Here is a 25,507-nt window from a genome sequence, read left to right as displayed (position 1 = left end):
CAACTGGGAAAATATCACAGCTTTTCCCATAACTTCAGGAACAGGACAAGGATATCTACTCTATCCATTTTTATTCAGCATAGTACTGAAAGTTCTAGTGAGACCAATCAAATAAAAAAAAAAGAAATAAAGTTATTCCATAAGTAAGTAATAAGTAAAACTTTCACCATTTACAGATAACGTGATACACTATATGAAAAAAAAAAAAAAAAACCCAAAATGCTCCAGACCTGATTTACAAATACAGTAACGCTGCAGGATACAAAATCAACACACAGAAATCAGTTGCTTTTCAAAACACCAATAATGAAAGCAACACAGAGGGAAATTAAGAAATAACTCCCATTACAATTACATCCAAAGTCGTAAGATACCCAGGAATAAACCGAACCAAGGGGGTGAAAGACCTGTACCCTGAAAAAACTGTAAAACACTGTTGAAAGAAACTAAAACTGACACAAAGAAATGACACATTACATGCCCACGGACCGGAAAACTAATACTGTTAAAATGTCTATACCACCACAGTAATCTATACTTAATGCAATTCTTATCAAAATACCAACAGCATTATTCACAGGGCTACACTAAACAATCCCAAAATATGTATGGAACCACATAAGACCACAAACAGTAAAAGCAGTCTTGAAAAAGAAAAGCAAAGCTGGAAGAACTGAAATTCCTGATTTACAGTCATATTACCAAGGTGTGGCAATAAAGACTGTATGGTGATGGCACAAAAACATACACTAAGATCAAGGGAACAGAAAACTCATAGATGAAGCCACAACTATAAGGTCAACTAATCTTTGACAAGGCAGGAAATACTACCCAATGGGGAAAAAATACCTGTCTCTTCAATAACTAGTGTTGTCAAAAATGAAATTAGACCACTTTCTTACACCATCCATAAAAATAAATTCAAAATGGATGAAAGGTCTGAACATGAGACTGGAAGCCATGGAAATCCAAGAAGATAACACAGACTGTAGCCTCTCTGACCTTCGCCATAGCAACTTCTAACTAAATATATCTCTGAGACAAGAGAAACAAAAGGAAAAAGAAACTATCTGGACTTCATGAAGACAAAAGGCTCTGCACAGCAAAGGGAATAATCAACAAAATGAAAAGGCAATTTATGGATTAGAAGAAGATACTTGCAAATGACATATCTGCTCAAGGGTTAATTTTCAAAATCTGTGAAGAATTTATAAAACTCAAAACCAAAATTAACAAACCAATTAAAAAATCAGAAAACATGAAAAGACATTTTCCCAAAGCAGACATATAAATGGCCAACAGACAGAAGTAAAGATGCTCAACATCACTCATCATCAGAGCAATAAAAATCAAAACCACAATGAGATACCACCTCACATCTGTCACAATGGCTAAAATCAACAATACAAGATACAGCAGGTATTGGCAAGGATGTGGAGAAAGGGAAACCCTCTCCCATTGTTGGTGGTAATACAAACTTGGGCAGCCACTACAGAGACCAAAATAGAGGTTCCCCGAAAAAATTAAAAACAGAACTACCCTATGATCCAACAATCGCAGTACTGGGTATTGACCCAAAGGAAGCAAAAGTACTGATAGAAGGGATACATGCACTCCTATCTTTGCAGCAGCACTGTCAACAGTAGTCAAGTTATACAGAGAGCCCAAATGTCCATTCACTGATGAATCAATAAAGGCACAATGGTATATAAATACAATGGTATAATACTCGCTCATGAAAAAGAATCACTCATTTCAGACATAAAGACACCTGCAGACTGAAAATGAAGGAATGGAGGAAAGTTTCTCATGGAAATGGATATCAAAAGAAAGTTGGAGCAGCAATACTTATGTCAGAAAAACTAGGTATTTTTTTAAATGTTTTCATGTTTATTTGTTTTTGAGAGAGAGAGAGAGAGAGAGAACAAGCAAGGGAGGGGCAGAGAGAGGGAGACAGAAGATCCAAAACAGGTTCTGCATGAGATCATGACCTGAGCTGAAATCAAGAGTTGGACGCACAACCAACTGAGCCACCCAGGTGCCCCTGAAAAACTAGATTTTAAACCACAGATTGTTAACAAGCAATGAAAACACAGTATCATATAGACGGGCCTATTCAACAATACGATCTAACAACTGTCAATGTTTATGCCCTAAACTGGCTCCCCCAAATATATACTCCACCTAACAGCAAACATACAGGAACTCACTGACAAAAATACAATAGTACCAAGGGACTTTAACATCCCACTTTTACAGCAATGGAAAGATCATCTATCCAGAAAATCAACAAGGAAACAATGGTTTTAAATGACACACTGAACCAGAGGAACTTAACAGATATATTCACAACATTTCATCCTAAAACAGCAGAACACACGTTCCTTTTGAGTGCATATGGAACATTCTCCAGAAAAGATTCCATACTGGGTCACAAGTCAGGTCTCAACACATACAAAAAGAATGACATCATATAATGCATATTTTCTGACCATAATGCTATGACACATGAAGCCAAACATAAGAAAATATTTGGAGAGACAACAAATACATGGAGGCTAAAGAACATCCTACTAAAGAATGAATGGATTAAATAGGCAAAGTAAGGAATAAAAAAATACATGGAAGCAAATGAAAATGAAACTAGGGCAGTTTAGAACGTTAAAAGGAGCAAAAGCAGTCCTAACAGAACAATACTGCAATGCAGGCCTATGTCAAACAGCAAAAAAAGTCTCAAATATAAAACCTAAGTTTACACCTAAAGGAGCAAGAAAAGGAACAGCAAATAAAGGTTGAAGAATGAAGGAAATAACAAAGATTAAAGCAGAAATAACTTATATGCAAATGAAAAAAAAAAAAAACAATAAAAACAGTAGAACAAACCGATCAATGAAACCAGGATCTGGTTCTTCTAAAAAACAATATTGATAAACCCCTAGCCAGACTTATCAAAAAGAAAAGAGAGGGGCGCCTGGGTGGCTCAGTCGGTTAAGTGTCCGACTTCAGCTCAGGTCACGATCTCGCGGTCCGTGAGTTCGAGCCCCGCGTCGGGCTCTGGGCTGATGGCTCGGAGCCTGGAGCCTGCTTCCGATTCTGTGTCTCCCTCTCTCTCTGCCCCTTCCCCGTTCATGCTCTGTCTCTCTCTGTCTCAAAAATAAATAAACGTTAAAAAAAAAAAAGTTAAAAAAAAAAAGAAAAGAGAAAGGACACAAATAAATGAAATAATCAGTGAGAGAGGAGAGATCACAAATAACACAGAAATGAAATTATAAAAAAGAGTATTATGAAAAATTAAATTCCAACCAGTTGGACAATCTGGAAGAAATGGATACAGTCCTAGAAACATAAAAACTATCAAAACTGAAACATAAATGAAAAAAAAAAACAAAAAAACTGAAGAGACCAATAGCCAGTGAAGAAACTGAGTAATAAAAAATCTTCCAAAACATAAAAGTCCAGAGGCACATGGCTTTGTAAGGGAATTTTACCAAACACAGAAAGAGGAGTTAGTAACTATTTTGCTCAAACTATTAAAAAAAATAGAAATGGAAGAAAACTCCTAAACTCATTGTATGAAGCCAGTGTTACCTTACTCAAAAACCAGATAAAAACTCCACTAAAAAGAGACCTATAGGCCAGTGTCCTGATGAATATAATGCAAAAAATCTCAATAAAATACTAGCAAATGGAGTATCACAATATATTTAAAAATCCATTCAACTTGATCAAGGAGGATTTATTCGTGGGCTGCAACGGTAAGCTCATTATTCACAAATCAATCAATGTGATACACCACATTAATAAAAGAAAGTAAGAGAAGTATATGAGCTTCCCAGAAATGCATAAAAAGCATTTGACAAAATACAATACCCATTCATGTTAAAAACCCTCAACAAAGTAGGGATACATGGAACATGCCTCAATATAATAAAGGTCATACCAGAAAGACCCACAGCTAGTATCATCTCAATGGGGAAAAACTGAGAGCTTTTCCTCTATAATCAGGAACGAGGCATGTCCACTGTCACCATATTTATTTAACATAGTACTGGAAGCCCTAGCGTCAGCAGTCAGACAATTCACAGAAACAAAATGAATCCAAATTGGCAAGGAAGAAGTCAAACACTCACTATTTGCACATGACATGATTCCCTACGTAGGAAAACGCAAAGACTCTATCTACCAAAACAATTGTTAGAACTGATAAATGAATTCAGTAGTGTCATAGGACACAAAATCAAAGTACAGAAATCTGTTGCGTTTCTATACACGAATAACGAAGCTGCAAAAAGAGAGACAAAGGAATTGATCCCATTTATAACTGCACCACATACCTAGGAGTAAAGGTAACCAAAAACATAAAAGATCTGTACTCTGAAAACTATACAGCTCTGATATAAGAAATTGAAAAAGACACAAACGTACGGAAAGGCATACCATGCTCATGGATTAGAAGAACAAACATTGTTATAATGTGTATACTACCCAAAGCAATATACATATTTAATGCAATCCCAATCAAAATACCACCAGCATTTTTCAGAGCCTAAACAAACAATACCAAAATTTATATGTAATCACAAAGATCCCCAAAGCCAAAGAAATCCTGACAAAGAAAAGCAAAGCTGTAGGCATCACAATTCTGGCTTCAAACTGTATTGCAAAGCCTGTAGTAATCAAGACAGCATGGTGCTGGCAACAAAACAAAACAAAACAACACAACAACAACAAAAAAACCCCGACACATGTATTAATGAAACACCACAGAAAACCCAGAAATATACCCCACAAGTACATGGTCAACTGTCTTTGACACAGCAGGAAATACTATCCAATGGGGAAAAAACAATCTCTTCCACAAGTAGTGTTGTTAAAACTGGACAGCATCAAGTAAATGAGTGAGACTGGACTACTTTATTACACCATGCACAAAAATAAGTTCAAAATGGATGAAAGATCTACATGAGACATGAAACCATCAAAATCCTAGAGAAAAAAAAAAACACAAGCAGCAAACCCTTTGACCTCAGCCATAGCAACTTCTTACTAGATATGTCTCCAGAAATAAAGGAAACAAAAGCAAAATAAATTATTGGACCTTCATACAGAAAAAAAACATTCTGAACAGTGAAGGGAATAATCAGCATTTCCAATGGGAAATCAGAATTTCCCATTTCCATTCTATGGAACGGGAAAAATGTTAGCAAAAATACATGCATGCTAAACAGTGAGTATTCAAAATACATAAAGAACTTATACAACCCAACACCAGAAAAACAGCTCAGTTAAAAAACAGGTAAAAGACAGGAATCTACATTTTTCCAAAGATGACATCCTTATGTCTAACATACACAGGAAAAGATGCTCAACATCACTCATCATCAGGTAAATACAAAGCAAGACCACAATGAGATACCACCTCACACCAGTCATAATAGCTAAAACTAACAACTAAAAAAAAAAACAAAACCCAGCAGGTATCGGTGAGGATGCAGAGAAAAGGGAACCCTCTCGCACTGCTCATGGGAATGCAAACTTGTGCAGTCTATCTGGAGACTAGTGTGGAAGTTCTCAAAAACTTCAAAACTGAACTGCCTTGATCCAGCAAGTGTACTAATAGGTTTTACCCAAAGGATACAAAACTACTGATTTGAATGGATACCTGAACCCCTATATTTATAGCATCACTATCAACAATAGCCAAATTATGGAAAGCATCCAAATGTCCACTGACAGATAAATGGATAAAGATCTCTCTCTCTCTCTCTCTCTCTCTCTCTCTCTCTCTCTCTCCCCCCCCCCCACCCCCTTCACGTGTGTGTGTGGGGGGGGTGGTCTGCAATCAAAATGAATGAAATTTTGCCATTTGCAGCAACATGTATGGAGCTAGAGTGGATTATGAAGTCAGAGAATGACAAATACTGTATAATTTCACTAGTGTGTGGAATTTAAGAAACACAACAGATAAACATAGAAGACGAAAAAAAAGACGGATGGCAAATCAGACTCTTCACTATAGAGAACACAATGATGGTTACCGGAAGGGGAGGTGGGTGCGAGATGGCTTAAATGGGTAATGGGGATTAAAAAGGACACTTATTTTGATGAGCCGTGGGTGTTGTATGGAAATTATGACTCACTAAATTGTACACCTGAAACTATTATTACACTGTATTTGAACTAACTGAAATTTAAATAAAAACCTGAAAAAAATACAAAGAAAAAAACAAAGAAATTAGTACTTCTACAACTTATTTCAAATTGTTTAAATAATCCTGCTTCCAGGGTACAAAACAGTTATCACAGACAAGGTCTCCAAGGTCACGCAAAATCTTACACCTATTAACTTTTCAGTTTAGCCTTTATGACAGCTCTTGTGTGTTCTTCTCTGATTATTCTGATTCCCCAGCGTTTCAAATTGCTAAACTCTTTCTAGCACGGACTAACTTCTGCTATCATCGTCAACATTTCTGTATCTCCACATTGTATTTCAATCATGCTTCCTTAAAGAAACTGTCCTCAATTTTCTGACTAGGTTAAATTGCCTTTTTATACATCTTCATGCTTCTCTTACTTTTTACTTATGTTTGTGAGATGATCCCACCTTATCCAGAGTTTAGCCAATATCCTAAATTTATAAATACAAATCTTAAAATAACCTGCCTGTGGGAACACATAAGGATGATGACAGAGCTGCCAAATGAGTGCATACACTTTTGGATAACCACATTAAATTAGTAGTTTGTAAAATGATGTGTAGAACAAGCTCTTACCAAATGAGAGGTAAACACTGAAATGAAATCATAGTTCTCCACCCAGATTCATGAAGCACAAAAGCCCCCCCCCCTCAAAAAATATGACTGAAACAAACAATATACCTGTCAAGACACACACCTTGTTTAAGTTTGCACAGCATTGACTTTTCTGCATCAACTGAAGCACTCTTATCAAGTAAGAGACGTTTTGCTAAATCTTTTTTGTAGAAGGCTTCAGAAACATCTTTCTCTGTGACATTTAAGGAAAAACACCTTAATGCCAAAGATGGAAAATGCAAAATGGCAGAAAATTAAATGAGACACTATATTCAATACATCTGAAAACAGCAAGTGAAACAGATGGTTACGTATTATCTGAATGCACTTATATAAAGTATCTCGGAACACTTAAGTTCATATAGAGAGCAGTCAAATTTTTGGTTTCCAGAAGCTGAAGGCAAGAAGGAAATGACAAATGACTGCTTAATGTGTATGGAGTTTATACTGAAATTTTTGAGATTAAGTAATTGTGATGGCTGCACAATCATGTGAACGTACTTATTGCCACTGAATTGTTAGCTTTTTAAAGTTATCAGTTTTACCACCAGAAAACATTATTTGAATTCAATTTAGGTTGGGATTTGCACTTAGTGCTTTATACTTCCCCAATGTTACCATTTTTTAAAACTTTTAAATAGACATTTAAACCAAATTACTCACCATGAATAAACCTAAATAAAATTACCACTTTAGCTAATAATTCTTCAAGTTCTTCATCCGTAGCTTCTTTGTTACCTGTACGGAGCTTTGAATCCACATACTTTGCTAAAATGTAAAAAAATAATTTTCTAAGTAATGCTATATTTTCAAATATGTATATGAACAAAAACCATTTATTCAAGCAAATACTTTCCCCCAGAGTGAGGTGCATTAATTTTCATGAAACAAAAAATGAATAAATGAGTTAACGGACAGATGAGTGGCAGAAAAAGATAAATTACTTCCTGTAAGTTCTACACTGATATTTTTATATTTCTATAACCTCAATGATCAAATATTACAATATAGTCATTTCCTCACTACCATGCCCCTAATCTATTTTTAAAAACAAAATATTGCGAGATATTGCATGAAACTGAGATTATATTAACCCCAAAGTCTTAAGGACTTATTAAATGTTGATTGTACTCATCTAAATAATTTATTGTTCTTGAAAAATCAAATTGATAATGTGTTTCAGGTTTCTTGAACAATCAAATTGATACTGTGTTTCAAGTTTTTATGTCAGCAAAAAGATATCCCTTATAATATAAAATCATTAGGTTTCATGAGAGTAAGGAAAGCTTTCATTTATTTTAAAATGAGTCTTATCTACTGATAAGAGAAACTGATAATTTTATAGGACGCTAAAGACACATGAGCTTCCAAAGGGCTGGGTTACTATTAAACAAAGGAACAAAGTCTTGTGAACGCTAAAGTTGAGAGAAATAGTTTATTACAAACATTGGTAGTCAATCTGGCAACATTATGACCAATCAGGAGGTCAAACTGAACTCTTGTTACATAATTTAAAACAACAAAATAAAAAATAAAATACATATTGCGTAAAATTGAAAACCATACCTAGAAGCTCAGCTGGTTTGTTAGGTCTTTTATTAATAAACGTTTCAAAAGCACCTTTCATAGCAACAATAATTTTCTCATTTTTCAGAAAAGACGCTTCAATAATAAAATCTATCTTATCTTTAAAATCCAGAAGCTCTTGCACCATTGTCTTATCTTTCGTAGGGTTAATAACTATGCTGCTACCAAATTTCTGGAAAATAAAAGTAAGTCAGGTTATTGTATTTACACAGCAAGTAAAACACCTTTAATAGAAAATTTTACATCATTTACAAGGAAATCTCAGAAATGCAAATATTCAGTAAATCTCAAAAGAAAAATTCATTTCTAGATAAAGACAAGATAATCTGGAAACGAAGCCAACATAAATACATGTAAATCAAAAGTTCATCTGAGTGGAGAATTATTTAGAAACATATCAGAAATGCAAGTCTATGGTGCCTAATAAATCAAAAAGGAGGGTGAGTGTATAGAGTAACAGGGACATATAGCAGAAGAAAAGTATCTGAAAATACACAAAACAAAAACCAAAAAAAAAAAAAAAAAAAAAAGAGGTAGAAAGGGAAGTGAAAGCGATCACCAAAAATGGATTGCATTAAAAGAATCATAAAGCTATCAAAACTTGTCAGTATCAAATTTTCCAAATTCTGGAATAAAATCAGGAACTTAAAACTAGGGAAAACACTTAATGAAGAAAGAAACTATGAAATAACACAACTTCTTGACATCTCACCTTCAACATCTAAATGTTCTTAGAGGCAGTTAAGAGAAGCAATTCAATGGATCCTCAATAGTAATAAACCCCATTATATGTGTGAAAGTCAAGAGGCAACAGGATAACCTCTTTAAAGTGCTGGGCGGAAAAACTGTCACCAAAAATTCTATATCTAGAAAAAACATTCTTTAATAGTGAAGAAAAATTAGGAAATAAGAAGATAAACAAATGCTGAGATAGTTCTTTGCTAGTAGACCTGCCCTCTAAGAAAAACTAATGGGATTTCTTAGTGTTGAAATAAAAGAACAACAGGTAATAGTTTGAAGACATATTAAAAATGAACAAAAACATTTGTAAATGTATTAGCACACATAAATATAAAGGCCAGTTTCTTCTAAGTATAGATTATAATTCCTTGTTACTATATATGATTTAGGAGACAAATGTATTAAGCAACGAACGTAAACCTATTTTCATAAACATGGATGTGTAGAGATTCAATGTGAGACAAAAGCATAAACATGAAGGAATGGAACTGTATACAGCAGAGTTTTTGCATACTACTGAACCTAAGTCATTATTATTTCAAACTATATATTTTTTTAGAGATTTTGATTATTTTTAATTTTTTTAACGTTTATTTATTTTTGAGACAGAGAGAGACAGAGCATGAACAGGGGAGGGGCAGAGAGAGAGGGAGACACAGAATCTGAAACAGGCTCCAGGCTCTGAGCTGTCAGCACAGAGCCCGATGCGGGGCTCGAACTCACGGACCGCGAGATCGTGACCTGAGCCGAAGTCGGCCGCTTAACCACGACTGAGCCACCCAGGCGCCCCAATTTCAAACTATATTTAATAAAAAAGATTCTCCTTACAATCCCCAAATCAATCAATAACAAAAGAATTTTAAAATACACAGACAATTAAATCAGAGATGAATCTAAGGAGTGCACTAGAAAAAGTCAGCAGTAAAATCAGGCTGTAATGAAAGAACTTTTATATACACATAAGACACATAAAAAGCAAACATTATAATGGCAGAAGGCCTTTCTTGTCAATAATTAAGTGTACATGGAATAAACTCCCCAGTTGAAAGGTAGATACTGGCGAAACAAATTTTGAAAACCTAATCTACTACTTGGACTCCCTTTTGATCCAAAGACACAAATAATATTCAAAGAAAAAGGAAGGAACAAGTCGTAATATCACACAAGTCGTAATAAAAGAGAGCTGCAGTGGCTATACCCCTATTAGACAAACTTGCCTTTGTTACAGTAGAAAAAGAAAAATATTATATTTTAAAAAGGGTCAGTTTAGAGGTGCTTGGCTGGCTTAGTCTGTAGAATACCTGACTCTTGACCTCAGGCTTTTAGTTCAAGCCCCACAATGAGTATAGAGATTACTTTTAAAAAAGAGTCAATTTGTCAAGAAATAGAACAATTTCTAAGATAGAGCTTTAAACCTTCTGAAGCAAAAATTCACACAAACGGGGGAGGAAGTTGTACAATAGTGGGATACTTTACTGGCCCGCTTTAATAAACTGATATAACAAGTGGACAAACATAAAGAAAAAATAGACAACAAAACAACATTTAAACTAGACCTAACAGATATATTAATAATCCACAGAACATCAGAATGTACATTTTTCTTAAATTCACCCAGAACACTCTCAGGATTTTAGGCCACACAACTATCTGCAATAAAATGTAAAAGATTAAAATCACACAAAGTATATTATCTCACCACAATGGGACAAAACCAGAAATGATTTTCAGAAAGAAAAAGTGGAAAATTGCAATTATGTGCAAATTAAACACATTCTTTAACAGCCAAACAAGTCACGTAGGAAATCAGAAAACAGACACAAATGAAAATTACAACACCATATACCAAAATTTATAAAACGATGCAAGAGAGAGAAATTTACATCCATATATGCTTACATGAGAAAGACCTCAAATCAAATCGCTAGCTTTACGGTTCAAGGAACCAGAAAAAGGAGAGAAAACTAAACAAAACTAGCATGGGAAGTACAGAAGAAACAAATCAAAAGATAAAATCAAGAAAATGAAAGGAAATGAAAACTGAAATGAAAAGTCAGGATCATAAAACCGAATGCTTCACAGCAAATATAAACAAAACTGATAAATGATAATGAAATCAGCAACACTCTGGAATAGGTGGTCCTGGACCCCGGTCTCTCCACATAAAAACATGGATTAACAAGCAACAGTCTAGTCTATTCTATAGAAAATTTTGAGAAGAAAACTTGGCAACACAAGAACACACTTTTGAAAACCCTAGAACCTCCTGGGTGAGTCTGAAGTGCTCCTTTCTAGAAGCACAAAAACTGGGAAAAGCTGCATCAAACAGTAATGTCAGCAATTTCACACTGACTATACATACATACTGTCCTCCCCCAGGCCGGAATAGTACCACACTGAGAGATGTACTCTGGACCTAGTTTTTCCAGTGGTAAAAAGATAGTTTAAGGCTGACACTTAGCTTTGCCAGTATTCATGGGTGGCCCCAGGAAGAAAACTACTGTGTAGGGAACACTGACAGACCACCTATGGTAAAGGCTGGACCATGTGTAAGCTAGTCACAAAGAAGGACACAGAGCTCACAATAATCAAAGGTCAGATTATGGCAGAGGCATTGCATCCCAGACAGCACCCACACAAGCAAATGCAACTGAGTAAGGAGTACAGCTGAGGTCACCAACCAGTGATTTGGTTTGGCTTGGAGCTGGGTCTGTGACCCTTCTGGGCAGAAAACCAGGCAAGCTGCCCACTGACCCACAGACTATAACTTGAAGCCCCAGTCATCCCGGAAACTTGACCATGTGGCACAGACTTTGACTCCGCCCAATCACAAAGCTAGCCACCAACCTAAATCTAACTATCTTATCTGGGAGACTGGTCAGCCACTCTGCTGAAAAACAACACACAGTGGCTCTGGTCTAATACTCCTCTCACCTAATGCAGTGCACAATCTGAAACACCACTTCAGCCAGGTAAAAGAGCTGGTGGTCCCACTCAACCAGTGGCAAAGGTAGAGAGCCCAGCGAATGGTCTTGCCTGACAATGGATTCCCACTTGGTGGCCTCTCCTGATCATGAAGCCCAGCATACAACGCTACGTAGCCGCACAGTAAATCCAATCCTGGCAAAGGAGCACATCCTGTCTTTCGCCTAACCACAGAGGCATCTCAGCAGCCCTCGGAATAGTCAATGGATGTGCCCTGATGCAAGTCCAGCCTGTCCTCAGTGTTGGTGGTAACCCTGCCTGAGCAGACACACCAGAAGTAGCCCTAATCACCCATCGATGTTCTACGCTGGCCTGTTCAGAAACCTCATATAGATGGACTGGTAAAAATCTTCCCACCAAAGTACACTTGTTAACCTTGTATGAGCTCATCACTTTCAAATACGCAGGTCTCACACACGACAATAAAAGAACAAGGAACAAGGGGCATGTGACAACACCACAGGAAGTTTTTAATGAAGTTGAATGAAAACAGGAAAAATTACATAAATGGGAGAATCAACACAAATAGAGAAATGATTTTAAAACCAAACTAGAACACCTAGAGCTAAGGAATGCAATTACTGCTTTGAAAAATTCAGCAGAGAGTTTAAACAACACATTCAATCAAGCATAAGAAACAATCTGTGAGAGTCCTGGGAAGATGGTGGAGTAGGAGGATCCCCAGCTCACCTCACCCCAAAGACACACCAAGAAAACAGCCACATCAGTGGAACTAATCTGAAAATTACACAAAGACTGGCATAAATATTTTCCAGTTTATCACAGATGAGGCCAAAGCAGAAAACATAGGAGAACGAAGACTTTATTAGGACCAAACCTCTGGTGAGACTAACCAAAAAATGGAAGAACACCATAAGCATGGAGAAGGAAGAAGAGCAGGCACATACTAGGCACCCACAGCACAGGAGACCTGCACTAGAAGATAACTCACTATAACTTGTAGCTTTGAAAGCCACTGGATCTCAACTTTTAGCTACTATGTACATGGGCTTAACTCCAGGTATTTTTAAAAATCAGTCGTCTCAGTTACAGGAGAGCCAGAAAGTAGCAATAAATTGAGTCTGCTGTGCCTTTGTGACTCAGCTGGTTGGGCATCTGACTCTTGATTTTGGCTTAGGCCATGATCTCTGAGGTCATGAGACTGAGTCCTGTGTCAGGCTCAGCACTAACTGTGGAGCCTGCTTAAATTCTCTCTCTTCCTCTGCTTCTCACCTCACTCATGCTCTCTTTTTCTCTAAGAAAGAAAGAAACTGAGTCTCTATCTTGAAGAGCAAGTATAAACAATAACCTGGATAAGATATAGCACAGAAGCAGGACTTCTGAAAGAGCCTGAGGTATATGTGAAGGAGATTTATTTACTAACCTCAGAATACGTCCTGGGAGTGGAGCAGAAATTTTAGGATGCTATGCCAGGAACGTAAGTGTTAACAGATGCCATTTCTTTCCCATTCCCCGGTCGAGATACACAGACATTTATAGGAACTAGTGTGAACACTCTGCACCTATCTTTCTATCAGAAAGAGTTCCCCTGCCTCCGAGGGAAAGAGTTCCCCTGCCATCTGGTTCCCCTGCTTCCAAGTTCCACTGTAGATCCACTCCATCCAACCTTCCTCACGTAGCAGGCATTCCTCCAAAGCAGCTCCTACACCAACACACCCTGTCTCATCCATGCAATGCAGCTAGATGAGCATCAAAGATGAGCATCAAACCATTTTGAACACCTACGGCATTGATCTGAGGATTAATGCAATAGTCTGCATAATTTGAGACAGAGGACTTAGCAGGTACATTGTATGGAGAGATTAACCAGCGGAGAGATGCCACAGAGTCTCCTATGTGGAAGGAAGGGAGAAAAGAGAAAAGGGGACAGCGTAGCATATCAGGATCATGCAAGAAAACCACCCCCACCCCCCCGCCCGAAAGTAGCTGAAGAGAAAAAAATGAGTGAAAAAACTCAGAGAGGACTGGACCAATATTCTGTTTCCCAAAACCACTGATGGAGAGAAATGAGAGGGTTTCAATACCACAGGATTCTATAAACAGTGGAGCACAGTGTCTGAGGTTTGAAGCTTAATACCTGGCAGTGCTCTGGTGAGAAAGTACCTGGCAGTGCTCTGGTGAGAACGTCCACGAGTAGACAGAGGGGTCTGATGGGTCCACGTGCCACACGGGGAAAAGTGGCACCCCTGCTTGGAGGACATTTGGTAGAAGCCATACAGCCTCCCCATAAGCAAAAGTCCCAGCAGACCCTGGAGAGCAGCCACATTTGCTGGTATTGGAACAAAGATACCAGAGTGCGGTGAAAACGGGCACCAGCTGTATGTTGTGAATATGCCATTAACTCTAAATATCCACTGCTGCACAATCACATGAGTGTCTTGTCATTGAGCCAGGGTACTGGCCATTGCTCAAAGGGAACTGCCCCAGAGAATCAGTACAAACAGACCCCAGAGCCACCAGGGTCTCTGAACTGTGGGGTTTTCAACACAGCCCCATCTGAGATAGAAGTCTGGAAGGAGACACCACCTGGCAGGCAGGTATCTTGGACCCAGAGTAGAGGTGGGGAGTGGACAAAAGCACCAGACAGAGGAAGGATGCTTGACTGTGGGATGTGAGAGCGTGAAGTTTGCCTTCCAGAGACTAGGCAACTGAATAAAGCCATTTTTCTCCTCTAGAGCATGTGAAAACTCACACACAGATCAAGCCCAGTAGGCTAAGCAGTGCCATCAAGTGGAGAACAGAGCTGTTATACCAAGCCCTGCTAACTGCTCTCCATATACATCCTCAAGAAGACCAGCACAAATTCCTTCTACCTTCTTATTAGACTACGGACTATAGTGTTCTGCACCAGGGAAACTAGATGTAACTTCATTCAGGTTTCTTGCTGTTTGCTGTTTCATTTATTTGTTGATTTTCTTTCCTTCTGTTTTTGTTTGTGTTATTTTTCTATTTCTATATCAGAAACAAGTTATTTTTTATTTTTAAAATTTTTATTCTACTCTATTATTTAATTTTTTTTTTAGTTTTTAATTTTTTAACTTTTTCCCTTTCTTTTTTTACTCTATCCTATTAAGCTTTCCTCAACAAGAAGACCAAAACACACCTAGGATCTAGATTCCTTTATTTATTTCGTGTTTAAATTTTTAATTTAAATTTTTTATTTTATTAAATTTTTTCTTCCTCTAAAATGACAAGACGCAGGAATTCACCCCCAAAAAAGAACAGGAAAAAAATGGTGGCAGGGATTTAATCAATACACGTATAAGTAAAATGTCTGAACTAGATTTTAAAATCATGATAATATGAATACGAGCTGAGTCGAAAAAAAAAACAAAAACAAACGCATAGAACACAGGACAATCCCTTAATGCAGAAATAAAAGAACTAAAACCTAGGCAGCCCAAAACTAAAAATTCGCTAACCAAGATGCAATCTCAAATGAATGCCGTGACAGCCGAGAATGGATGAAGCAAAACAGCATACAGAAGATAAAATTATGGAAAATAATTAAGCAGGGAAAAAAGGTAAACAAAACCAAAAGATCGCTACAAAGACTTGGAGAAACCAATAACTTATTAAGAAAGGAATGACATCTGAATCATAGGAGTCCCAGAAGATGAAGAGACAGGAAAATGGGCAGAAGGTTTATAGGAGCAAATTGTATCTGAACACTTCCCTAATCTGGAGGACAGACATAAAAATCCAAGAAGCACCAAGAACTCCCATTACATTCAAGGAAAACTGACCATTACAAATGCATATCATAGTCAAAATCACAAAATATAAGACAACAATTTGAAAGCAGCAAGGGGAAAAGTGTTTAACCTACATGGGAAGACATATCAGGTTCCCAGCAGGTATGTCACAGAAACATGGAAGACGAGAAACGAGTAAAAGGATACATTAAATGTGCTGAATACCAGATATTCTTTATACAGCAAAACTGTCATTCAGAATAGGAGAGATACAGAGTTTCCCATAAAAACAAAAACTTAAATGAGTTTGTGAACCACTAAATCAGCCCTGCAAGAAATTTTAAGGGGGACTCTGAATGGAGAAAAAACAAATCAAAACAAAATAAAAAGACCAAATCAACAAAGACTACAAAGGAACAGAGATCATCACAAAAATAACACTTCTATGAGTAACACAATGACACTAAATTGATACCTTTCAATAATTATTCTAGATGTAAATGGACCAAAATGCTCCAATAAAAACACGTATGCTATCAGAATGGATAAAAAAACAAGACCCATCTGTATACTGCCTACAAGAGACTCATTTTGCTCCTGAAGACACCTACACACTGAAAGAAGGGGACTGGAGAACCACGTATCAAGCTAATGGTCATTAAAAGAAAGCTGGAGTAGGCGTACTTATGTCAAACTAGATCTTAAAACAAAAACTATAAAAAGAGATGAAGTGAATTATAATTAAGGTACCATTCATCAAGAAGACCTAACAATTGTAAATATTTATGCCACCAGTGTGACAGCACCCAAATATGTAAATTTTAATTACAAATATAAGAAACTCGTTGAGAAAAGCACCGTAATTGGAGGGGATTTTAACACTCAACCTACATCAATGGACAGATGATCCAAGCAGAAAATGAAGGAAACAATGGCTTTGAATAACACACTGGGCTAGATGGACTTAACAGATACATTCAGAATATTTCATCCTAAAGGAGCAAAGTACACATTCTTTTCAAGTGCACATGGAACATTCTGTAGAACAGATTACATAATGGGTTACAAATCAGCCTTCATGAGATACAAAAAAAAAAAAAATACCGAGTTAAGACCATGCATATTTTTCAGATCCCAACAGTATGAAACACAAAATCCACCACAAGGAAAATTTGGTGCAACCACAAAACTTGGAGATTAAAGAACATCCTAAAGAATCAATGGCTTAGGGGAGGAGGGGACAACATGGTGGAGAAGTAGGCAGATCCATACTTCCTGCGACTCTCAAACAAAGAAGTGCACAAGCCGAGGGACTTTGAACACCAAAGCCTGGAGGAAAAGAGGCTGAATCTACCAGGAAGAAAATTTGAAAGTTGGAGAAAAACATGTGGGTGACTGTGAACTGAGGGAGATAAAAAAAAAAGCCCACGTGGGCATGGAGGGGAGGGACCCCCTTCTGCGGAGAGACAAAGGGAAAGGAAAGAGCAGCTAGGGAAGTGTAGGACCATATCCAGACAGGAGAAAGACCTCAGACTGAGATGGAGAGGGATCTGATCTCTAAATGTGGGGTTTTCTTCGGACTGGGTCTGGCTCCCTGTTCCCGGACAGGGGGAGGAGGGCAGCCAAGGCCTGGGTGTGGTGGTTAATCAGGGGCTCAGTCCCCAGCTGGGACCAAGTGGTTCCCTCCCTGGAGGGCTGAGCGATAGTACAAAGCCTGCCTGCAGCTGCCACCCCCAGGCTCAGTGGCTAGGCTGAGGACACAGTCTGCAGTAGGAAAAGGCGGCTGTCTCCCTGGAGTGCTGTGGTAAAGACAAAGCCTGCCTGTGTCTGCCTGAGTCTGCAAGGGCGGTGGCTCAGTCCGCAGTAGGAAAAAGCAGTCCTCCCTGAAGCGTGGCGGCACAAACCCAGCTGGAGCCACATATTGGAGCACACTGAGAGGCGCTCCCCCAGTGCCAGAGCGCAGGGAAGCAGGACTTTGAATCCTAGCCAAGCACAGGGTCGGGGGAGTTAGTGGAGCAAGAAGGACCGCCCCATCTATGCCAGCGGCACAGTAAGGAGGACTCAAACAAAGTCCACTGAGTCTGGTCCCTGGAGAAGAGACTGGGGGATTGCCATTCCCCACCCCCCCCCCGCCCCGCCACCACCACCATCAAGGCAGGGCCTCAAGGATCACCCCTGGGGCCCACAGTGGAGGGAGCTGGGTCCCGATTATACCAAACCACACTCCTCAGCACTGGGTAACCACCAGAGCGGCACAGACCCTGTGGAAAACTCCCCCCGACAAGCACTTCAACACTGCCTGGATTAACTCTAGATCAATTCTGGGTATTTAAGATATATTCTCCCCCCACCTCCATTTCTCCTCCTTATCTCTTCCCTCCCCTAGGCTGGTTACTCTGTTTATTGGTTTGTCTAAACAGACATATTTAATCCATTGTCTTGATACATGTTCTACACGTCCTTCTTTACATTTCTTTCTCTCTCTCTGGAATAATCAAGCCATATAGTTTCTCTGTCTGGGTAACTATCTTCGTTTCGTTTCCCTGCCTCCTCCTTTATTTTCCTTTCTCTCTATGGATTAAGCCTTTTAGTCTCTCTGCCTAGTCAACGTTTAGTTTTTCTTCTTCCCACACTCCTATCATTTCTCTTCTTGTATGTGCTCTTCCATCATCAACGCCTCCACTCTCTAATTTAATTCTAGTGGGTCATTTTCAGTTTGTTTTTTCAGTCTTTAGTTTTTTGTTCTTATTTGTTTCTTTGTGCTGTTTGTTTGTTTCTTCTGTGCTTGAGTGGTTTTGTCTCCTGTTTGTCTGTTTTCCTTTATAGGTTACTCAAAGGAACAAATCAAAGCACGCCTGGTGTAGGGTTTAAAATATCACTATCAGTAGGGTAATAAAATAACCAAAGTCACAACAACACAGAGCGAGTAACAATCTCCAGAAAACACCTCCTGAAGGGCCAGACCCTGGACAGTGTATGACCCTCCTTTAACATAGCAGTGCTCGCAGGTGCAGAGCACACAACAAGCTTTTAAAATGCATAAGGGACAGTAAAATACCCCAAATGAGGAAACAGAAGAATTCTCCTAAAAAGATATTCCTGGAGGTAGAGACGGCTAATGAATTGATCAAAACCGACTTAAGCAACATAACTGAACAAGAATTTAGAATAACAGTCATAAATATTGCTAGCTTGAAAAGAGCAGAGAAGACAGCAGAGAATCTATTGTTACAGAGATCAAGGGACTAAAATATAGTCATGAGGAATTAAAAATGCTCTAAATGAAGTGTAAAACACAAGGGAGGCAGCCACAGAGCAGACTGAAGACAGAGGGGAGAAAAGGGGAAGTAGAAGATAAAATTATGGAAAAGGAGAAAGTTGAGAAAAAGAGAGAGAGAGAAAAAATCCAGGATTATGAGGGGAGAATTAGAGAACTAAGTGATGCAATCAAATGGAACAATAGCCATATCATAGGAATTCCAGAAGAAGAAGAAGAGAGAGAAAGGGGCTGAAGGTGTCCTTGAACAAATCATAGCTGAGGCTTCCTTGATCGGGGGAAGGAAACAGGCATTGAAATCCAACAGGCACAGAGAACCCACTTCAGACATAACTTAAATTGATCTTCTGCGCAACATATCACAGTAAAACTGGCAAAATACAAGGATAAAGAGAAAATTCTGAAAGCAGCTAGGAATAAACATGCTCTAACATATAAAGAGAGACCGATAAAACTCGTGACTGATCTGTCTACCGAAACTTGGCAGGCCAGAAAGGAATGGCAGGAAATCTTCAATGTGATGAACAGAAAAAAATATGCAGCCAAGAATCTTTATCCAGAAAGTCTGTCACTCAGAATAGAAGGAGATATAAAGGTTTTCCCAAACAAACAAACAAAAAATGAAGGAATGCATCACCACTAAACCAGCCCTACAAGAGATCCTAAGGGGGAGTCGGTAAGTGAAATGTGGCAAGGACCACAAAGGACCAGAGACTCCACCACAAGCATGAAACCTACCAGTAACACAATGACTCTAAACCCGTATCTTTCAAAAATAACACTGAATGTATGGAAAAACACAGGGTATCAGAATGGATAAAAAAAAAACAAAAACCAACAAGACCCATCTATTTGCTATCTACAAGAGACTCATTTTAGGCCTGAGGACACCTTCAGATTGAAGTGACATTGAAAGATGGAGAACTATCATGCTACTGGAAGTCAAAAGAAAGCATGAGTAGCCATACTTATATCAGAAAAACTAGACATTAAATTGAAACCTGCAAGAAGAGATGAAGAAGGGCATTATATAATAATTACAGGGTCTATACATAAGGAAGACCTAACAATTGTAAATGTCTATGCACCAAATTCTGGAGCCCCCAAGTATCTAAAACAATGAATCACAAACATAAGCAAGCTTATTGATAAGAATGTGATAATGGCAGGGGGATTTTAATACCCCACATACAACAATGGATTGATCATCTACACAGGATCAGAAAGAAAAAAGGGCCCTGAATGATACATTGAATCAGATGGACTTGACAGATATATTTAGAACTCTGCATTCCAAAGCAACAGAATATACTTTTTTCTCGAGTGCACATGGAACTTTCTCCAAGATACATCACATACTGGGTCACAACACAGTCCTTAGTAAGTATAAAGATCATACCATGCACACTTTCAGATCATAATGCTAGGAAACTTGAAATCAACCATAAGAAAAAGTCTGGAAAACCTGCAAAAGCATGGAGGTTAAAGAACACCCTACTAAAGAATGAATGGGTCAACCAGGCAATTAGAGAAGGAACTGAAAAATATACGGAAACAAATGAAAATGAAAATACAACAATCAAAATGCTTTGGGATGCAGTGAAGGCAGTCCTGAGAGGAAAATACATTGCAATCCAGGCCTCTCGCAAGAAACAGGAAAAATCCCAAATACAAAATCTAACAGCATACCTCAAGAAACAAGAAGCAGAACAGCAAAGGCACTCCAAACCCCGCAGAAGAGGAGACATAATAAATATCAGAGCAGAAATAAACAATATAGAATCTAAAAAAACTGTAGAGCAGATCAATGCAAACAAGAGTTGGTTTTTTTTGGAAAAATAAACAAAACTGATAAACCTCTAGCCAGGCTTCTCAAAAAGAAAAGGGAGACGACCCAAATAGATAAAAATTTCATTCATTCCATGAAAGAAAATGGAATTATTACAAGCAGTCCCTCAGAAACACATGAAGTTATCAGGGAATACTATGAAAAATGTTATGCCAACAAACTGGATACCCTGGAAGAAATGGACATATTCCTAAGCACCCACACACTTCCAAAACTGAAACAGGAAGAAATAGAAAACTTGAACAGACCCGTAACCAGCAAAGAAATTGAATCAGTTATCAAAAATCTCCCAACAAATAAGAGTCCAGGACCAGATGGCTTCCCAGGGGAATTCTACAAGACATTTAAAGAGAGATAATACATACCCTTCTCAAGCTGTTCAAAAAAAATAGAAAGGGAAGGAAAACTTCCAGACTCATTCCATGAAGCCAGCATTACTTTGATTCCCAAATGAGACAGAGATCCAGCAAAAACAAAACAAAACAAAACAAAACAAAACAAAACAAAACAAAACTAAACTAAACTACAGGCTAATACCCCTGATGAATACGGATGCACAAATTCTCAACAAGATACTAGCAAATCAAATTCTACCGTATATAAAAATAATTATTCACCATGATCAAGTGGAATTCATTTCTGGGCTGCAGGGCTGGTTGACATTCGCATATCAATCAATGGGATACATCACATTAACAAAAGAAAAGAAAAGAACCATATGATCCTGCCAATCGATGCAGAAAAAGCATTTGACAAAATTCAGCATCCTTTCTAAATAAAAACCCTCGGAAATGTCAGGATAGAAGGAACATACTTAAACATCATAAAAGCCATTTATGAAAAGCCAACAGCTAATATCATCCTCAATGGGGAAACACTGAGAGGTTTCCCCCTGAGATCAGTAACAGGACAGGGGTGTTCACTCTCACCGCTGTTATTTAACGTAATGTTGGAAGTTGTAGCATCAGCAATCACACAACAAAAGGAAGCCAAAGGCAACAAAAGTGGCAAAGTTAAAGTCAAGCTTTCACTTTTGCAGATGACATAATACTCTACAAGGAAAACCCAAGAGACTCCACCAAAGGCTGCTAGAATGGATACATGAATTCAGCAAAGTCGCAGGATACAAAATCGATGTACAGACATCACGTGCATTTTTATACACCAATAATTAACCAACATAAAGAGAAATAAAGAAACTGAACCCATTCACAATTGCACCCAGAATCATAAAATACCTAGGAATAAACCCAACCAAAGATGTAAAAGACGTGTATGCTGAAAACTATTGAAAGCTGATGAAGGAAACTGAAGAAGATACAAAGAAATGGAAACCATTCCGAGCTCATGGATTCGCAGAATAAATATTGTTGGAATGTCGATACTACCCAAAGCAATACTACCCAAAGCAATCTACGCATTCAATGCAATCCCAATCCCAATCTAAATTCTTCTCAAAGCTAGAATAAGGAATCCTAAAATCTGTATGGAACCATAAAAGACCCCGAACAGCCAAAGTAATATTGAAGAAGAAGACTGAAGTGGGAGGCATCACAATCCCAGACTTTAGCCTCTACAAAGCTGTCATCAACAAGACAGTATGGTATTGGCACAAAAACAGACACATAGACCAAGGAAATAGAATAGAAATCCCAGAACTGGACCTACAAATGCATGCTCAACTAATCTTTGACAAAGCAGGAAAGAATATCCAATGAAAAACAGACGGTCTCTTTAACAAATCGTGCTGGGAGAACTGGACAGAAACATGCAGAAGAATTAAACTAGACCATTTTCTTACACCATTCACAAAAATAAACTCAAAATGGGTGGAGGACCTGACTGTGAGACAGAAAACCATCAAAACCTTAGAGGAGAAAGCAGGAAAAAAACCTCTCTGACCTCAGCTGCAACAATTTCTTGCTCAATGCATCTCAAAAGGAAGGGAATTAAAAGCAAAAATGAACTATTGGGACCTCGTGTAGACAAAGAGCTTCTGCACTTCAAAGGAAACAATCAACAAAAATAGAAGGCAACCAACGGAATGGGAAAAGATATTTATAATGACGTATGGGACAAAGGGCTAGTACCCAAAATCTATAATGAACTCACCAGACTCCATACCTGGAAAACAAATAATCCAGTGAAGAAATGAGCAGAAGACATGAATAGACACTTTTCTAAAGAAGACATCCATGTGGCCAACAGGCACATGAAAAGATGCTCTATGTCACTCCTCATCAGGGAAATACAAATCAAAACCAGGCTCAGATACCACCTCTCTCCAGTCAGAGTGGCTAAAATGAGCAAATCAGGAGACTACAGATGCTGGAGAGGATGTGGAGAAATGGGAATCTCTTGCACTGTCGGTGGGAATGCAAACTGGTGTAGCTGCTGTGGAAAACAGTGTGGAGGTTCCTCAAAAAATGAAAACTAGAACTACCCTATGACCCAACAAAAGCACTGCTAGGAATTTACCCAAGCGTTACAGGAGTAATGATGCATAAGGGCACTTGGACCCCAATGTTTATAGCAGCACCTTCAACAACAGCCGCATTATGGAAAGAGCCTAAGTGTCCGTCAACTGACAAATGGATAAAGAAGATGTGGTTTACATATACAATGGGATACTACTTGGCAATGAGAAAAAATGAAATCTGGCCATTTGTGGCAAGGTGGATGGAGCTGGAGAGTATTATGCTAAGTGAAATAAAGTCAGGCAGAGAAAGACAAATACCATTATGTTTCACTCATATGTGGATCCTGAGAAACTTAACAGAAGACCATGGGTGATGAGAAGGGGCAAAAAAAGTTACAGGGACGGAAGTAGGTAAACCATGAGACTCTTAAATACTGAGAACAATCTGAGGGTTGATTGGGGGTGGGGGAGAGGGGAAAGTGGGTCATGGGCATTGATGAGGGCACCTGTTGGGATGAGCACTGGTATTGTACAGATATCAATTTAAAAATACATTGTATACATATATGTATAAATAATGTACGTACATATATATGTATGTATATGTATATAAATACAATTATATACGTATGTATAAATAAATATAAATGTGTAAAAATATATATTTATTTTTTATATAAACATATAAATACAAATACATAAGATATAAAGAGAATTCATAAATTATATTTTTATAAAAAGAATTCAAGTTATATATATAACTTGAGAGAGAGGGAGAGAATCAAAGGGTTAACCTAGAAATTAACGACCAAATTAAAAAGCAAATTAAAAAGTATATGGAAGCCTAAGTATATGAAAACACAACAGTTCAAAATTCTGGGATGCAGGAAGCACATAGCAATTCAAAGATTCCTAAAGAAGGAAGAAACATCTCAAAAACACCTTACACCTAAAGGAGTTGGGTAAAAGAAATAATGCTCAAAATCCAGCAGAGGAAGAGACATAATAAAGATTAGAGCAGAAATCCATGGTACTGAAATAACAAAAAAAGTACAACAGATCAACAAAACCAGGATCTGGTTCTTTGAAAGAATTAACACAATTGATAAAGCCCAGAAAGAAAACAGAAAGGACCCAAATACATAAAGTCACAAATAAAAGAGGAGAGATCAAAACCACAAATGAAAGAGGAGGTATCACAACCAACACCACAGACACACAAATAATAATTAGTGACTATTATAAGAAATTATATGCCAACAAACTGGGCAATGTGGAAAAAAATGGACAAATTCCAATAAAGACACAAACTAACAACACTGAAAGAGCAATAGAAAATTTGAACAAAATCACAGCCAGTAAAGACACTGAGTAAGTAATAAAATATTTCCCAAAAAACCAAAAGTCCAAAGACAGATGGCTTCTCAAGGGCATTCTACCAACATTTCAAGAAGAGTTAATAAGGAAAACGTCCATATTCATTCTATGAATCCAGCATCACCTAGATTTTAAAACCCTAAAAAACAAAAAACACTAAAAAGGAAAACTACAGACCAATTTCCCTGACGAACACGGATGCAAAAACTCTCAACGAGACACTAGAAAAACAAATGCAATAATATATTAAAAGAATTATTCACCATGATCAAGTGGAATTTATTCCTGGACTGCAAGACTGGCTCACTATCTGCAATTATCTCAATGTGATACACTCCATCAAAAAGAGAAAGGATAAGAACTATATGATCCTCTCAACAGATGCAGAAAAAGCGTTTGACAAAATACAACATCTTTTCTTAATGAAAACTCAAAAGCAGAGATAGAATTAACATTCCTCAACAATATAAAGGCCATAAACAAAATATCCACACCTATTATCATCCTCAATGGGGAAGAACTTAGGGTATTCCCCCTATAGTCAGGAACATGACAGGGATGTCCGCTCTCACCACTGTTGTTCAATATAGTGTTGGAAGTGCATGCCTCAGCAATCAGACAACAAAAAAGAATAGACGGCATACAAACTGGCAAGAACGAAGTCAAAATTCACTTTCACAGATTACATGATACCCTATGTGGAACTCTTGAAAATCTCCACCAAAAACTGTTAAAACTGACTGG

General features: G+C 37.9%; 1 protein-coding gene across 1 annotated transcript in view; it reads right to left on the bottom strand.

The window, feature by feature from the left end:
- LOC145715065 (cullin-4B-like) overlaps nt 1-25,507 on the bottom strand; it is a 103,537-nt gene that overhangs the window by 45,667 nt on the left and 32,363 nt on the right. The window contains 3 exon segments of the mRNA XM_081794646.1: nt 6,895-7,005; nt 7,476-7,580; nt 8,379-8,571. Coding sequence (XP_081650772.1) covers nt 6,895-7,005; nt 7,476-7,580; nt 8,379-8,571 — 409 coding nt within the window.

The sequence above is a fragment of the Panthera onca genome, chromosome Y (genome assembly GCF_046562875.1).
Source record: "Panthera onca isolate mPanOnc1 chromosome Y, mPanOnc1 haplotype 2, whole genome shotgun sequence".
Classification (NCBI taxonomy): Eukaryota; Metazoa; Chordata; class Mammalia; order Carnivora; family Felidae; genus Panthera; species Panthera onca.
The sequence above is the reverse complement of the archived record's forward strand: the minus strand, read 5'-3'. Positions and strand labels throughout refer to the sequence as shown.